General features: G+C 51.9%; 1 protein-coding gene across 3 annotated transcripts in view; it reads right to left on the bottom strand.

Moving 5' to 3' along the window:
• Positions 1–1,428: 1,428 nt before the first annotated feature.
• The window catches only part of rhbg (Rh family B glycoprotein), a 21,154-nt gene continuing 20,082 nt past the window's right edge, over positions 1,429–2,500 (bottom strand). For all 3 annotated transcript variants that reach the window (XM_059980275.1, XM_059980276.1, XM_059980278.1), the window contains exons 9-10: positions 2,231–2,304; positions 1,429–1,691 (exon numbers count right to left, since the gene is read on the bottom strand). In XM_059980275.1, the coding sequence (XP_059836258.1) occupies positions 1,620–1,691; positions 2,231–2,304 (146 nt within the window). In that variant the 3' untranslated portion in view covers positions 1,429–1,619. The remainder of the gene's footprint in view (positions 1,692–2,230; positions 2,305–2,500) is intronic.

The raw sequence follows: 2,500 nt of genomic DNA on the forward strand, positions 1-2,500 counted from the left end.
AACTTGCGGTATTTTCTCTGGAGTGGTGGAGGCTGATGTGTGCAAATGTTCCCTTTTAAATCTCCCCTCCCCCCCACCTTAAACCTAGTTTTGGACTCCCATACCCCGGGGAAAAGATTGTTATCTCGTCGTGTCAGGCAGCGGCAGTGGAGAATGGAACCTAAGTTCTCAGGATATCGTACGCCTCCTGTCAGGGCAGCCTGCAGGGTGGCGAAACCCCCAGCAGGTGGCAGAAGACACCAACAAACTGACAGAAATCACGGAACGATACCTTAGTTCTCCTTCCGTCAGGGGGAGGGTCAACGAATGTGAATTCCCTCCACGGTCAATAGAAATGGTGTGTGTCTATCTGTAGGTCTGCGAGAGAGAGAGAGAGGCGGGCGGGGAGAACGAAGAACTAAAGGACCTGTGGATTCTAGTTTCCATTCCAGTCAGGAGTACACCTTTGTCCACATCTCTGTAGCCCCCTTCGACACCTGTATCCCTTTCTGTCTCTGACCCACAAGTCTCTGTCTGGTATCTAGGGTAGTGTCTTGGGGGTATTCCTGGAGATCCCACCACCTTCCTGCTGAACATGGTACCAACCCCATCTTCCTGTACCCGGTCCGTGTCCTTCCATTCCCCGTTCACGTGTCTATCTAAATACCTCTTAAATACTCGCCTCTGCCATCACCCCGGCCACACGTTTCCAGGCATCCATCACTCTCTATGTAATCAAATTTGTCCCTTATAATCTCTTTTAAACTTTCCTCTCTCGCCTTTGCCCTATAGTATTTGACATTTCCACCCTGAGAAAAAGACTCTGCCTACCCATATAAGCTTAGTGGCCACTTTATTCAGTATCTCCTGTCCCTAACAAGACGGCCGCTCGTCTGTAAACTCGTGGTCTTCTGCTGCTGTAGCCCATCTACTTCCAAGTTCTACGGGTTGTGCGTTCAGACACGTTCTTCAGCGCACCACTGTTGCAACGCGTGGTTATTTAAGTCGCTGTCGCCTTTCTGTCGATTTGAAACAGTCTGGCCACTTCCCTCTGACCTCTCACTGGAATGCGGCTCACTGTATTTTTGGTTGTTTGTTTGTTTTTTTGCACAATTCTCTGCAAACTCCAGAGTGGAAATCCCAGGAGATCAGCAGTCTCTAAGGTGCTCAAACCACCCCATCTGGCACCAACAATCCACAGGCAAAGTCCCTTCGGTCATGTTTCTTCCCCGTTCTGATGTTTGGCCTGAACAACAACTGAGCCTCTTGGCCACGTCGGCATGCTTTTATGCAGTGAGTTGCTGCCACGTGATTGGCTCGTTAGATATTTGAATTAGCGAGCGGGTGTACAGGTGTGGCTAATAAAGTGACCATCTTGTGTATGTCTTTTATCAATTTTATAACCGTTATGGGCGCTTTATTATGACATAAATGTCAAGTAAAAGTAAATCAGAATGAAAAATGAACGCAATTTATTGAAGATCGGGTGGCACACACAATAAAAGGCAGTATATGTTGGTATATATTTCGTATATACATATAAAAAGACCGTTAGATAACTTGGAATAAACAAAGAAATGTTATTGCCCGGCGATTATCCGGCTGCTTTAGTCGGCGTCGGCGAACGTCGGACAGGACGGTTAGGCGATTTTCTCGGCTTCCTCCGGCTTCATTGGCACCATCTCGCTGTGGCTGCTGTCTTCCTCGGGAAGCTGAGGGGAAGTGACGAGGCCGAGGTTAGGGCCGCGCCACTGGAAAGCCACGCCACCGCGGACCCAGCTTCGAGTTCCCGCTGTTCGAAGGGCCGCCGGGCTCTCTGAGGGTCAGGGGATTCGGAAGGGGAGGAGTCGGGTGGTGTTGGGATTCAAACACCCCGGAACATCCCCTCTCCAAGTGCAGAGCCGAGGAAGCGCTGCACTGGGAGCGGAGTAGAGTTCCGGATGATATATTTAACTCCAGTGCAGTGGGTGGGTGTAAAAGTTCACGAAACAACGGGAAGAAGGGCGGTGTCCTGCCCCCGATATTTACCGCCCCCTCCCACCCCACCGACGTTTTCCGTGGGATCTTCCTGTGTAAACTTCTTGTCCCTGTTATAAGGGGAACGGACGAAGGTACCAGTGTCCGTCCTGTCTGGGAAGGATGTTTTAGGACCTTACAAAGAGGGAATCTGAACCCTCCCGCTCCCCCACCCACGCTCAGGGGATCATCAGATCCCACCGGCGACCCTCACCCTGGCCCCAGAAGCACTCACCTCCCAGTATGGCTGGTCGGTAAAACACTGCGTGTCCGGCGGGGCTCCCCAGATCGGCAGTTTCATCACAAATCCTGTAGGGAGAGGAAAGTTAATCCAGCCTCTGCATCGAGTGGGCGGGGGGGGGGCAGGAGGGCGTTGGGGAGGGGCTGTGGGTGGGGGAGCCTGCATAGAGACACGAGAAGTGGCCTCCCAGACACAGGAGTAGGAGAGTACAAGGTGCGAGAGATCTGTTCAGGTCGGTTGGTAGTCAGTTGAGGGTGGGAGAGG

The sequence above is a fragment of the Hypanus sabinus genome, chromosome 9 (genome assembly GCF_030144855.1).
Source record: "Hypanus sabinus isolate sHypSab1 chromosome 9, sHypSab1.hap1, whole genome shotgun sequence".
In the NCBI taxonomy this organism is placed as follows: domain Eukaryota; kingdom Metazoa; phylum Chordata; class Chondrichthyes; order Myliobatiformes; family Dasyatidae; genus Hypanus; species Hypanus sabinus.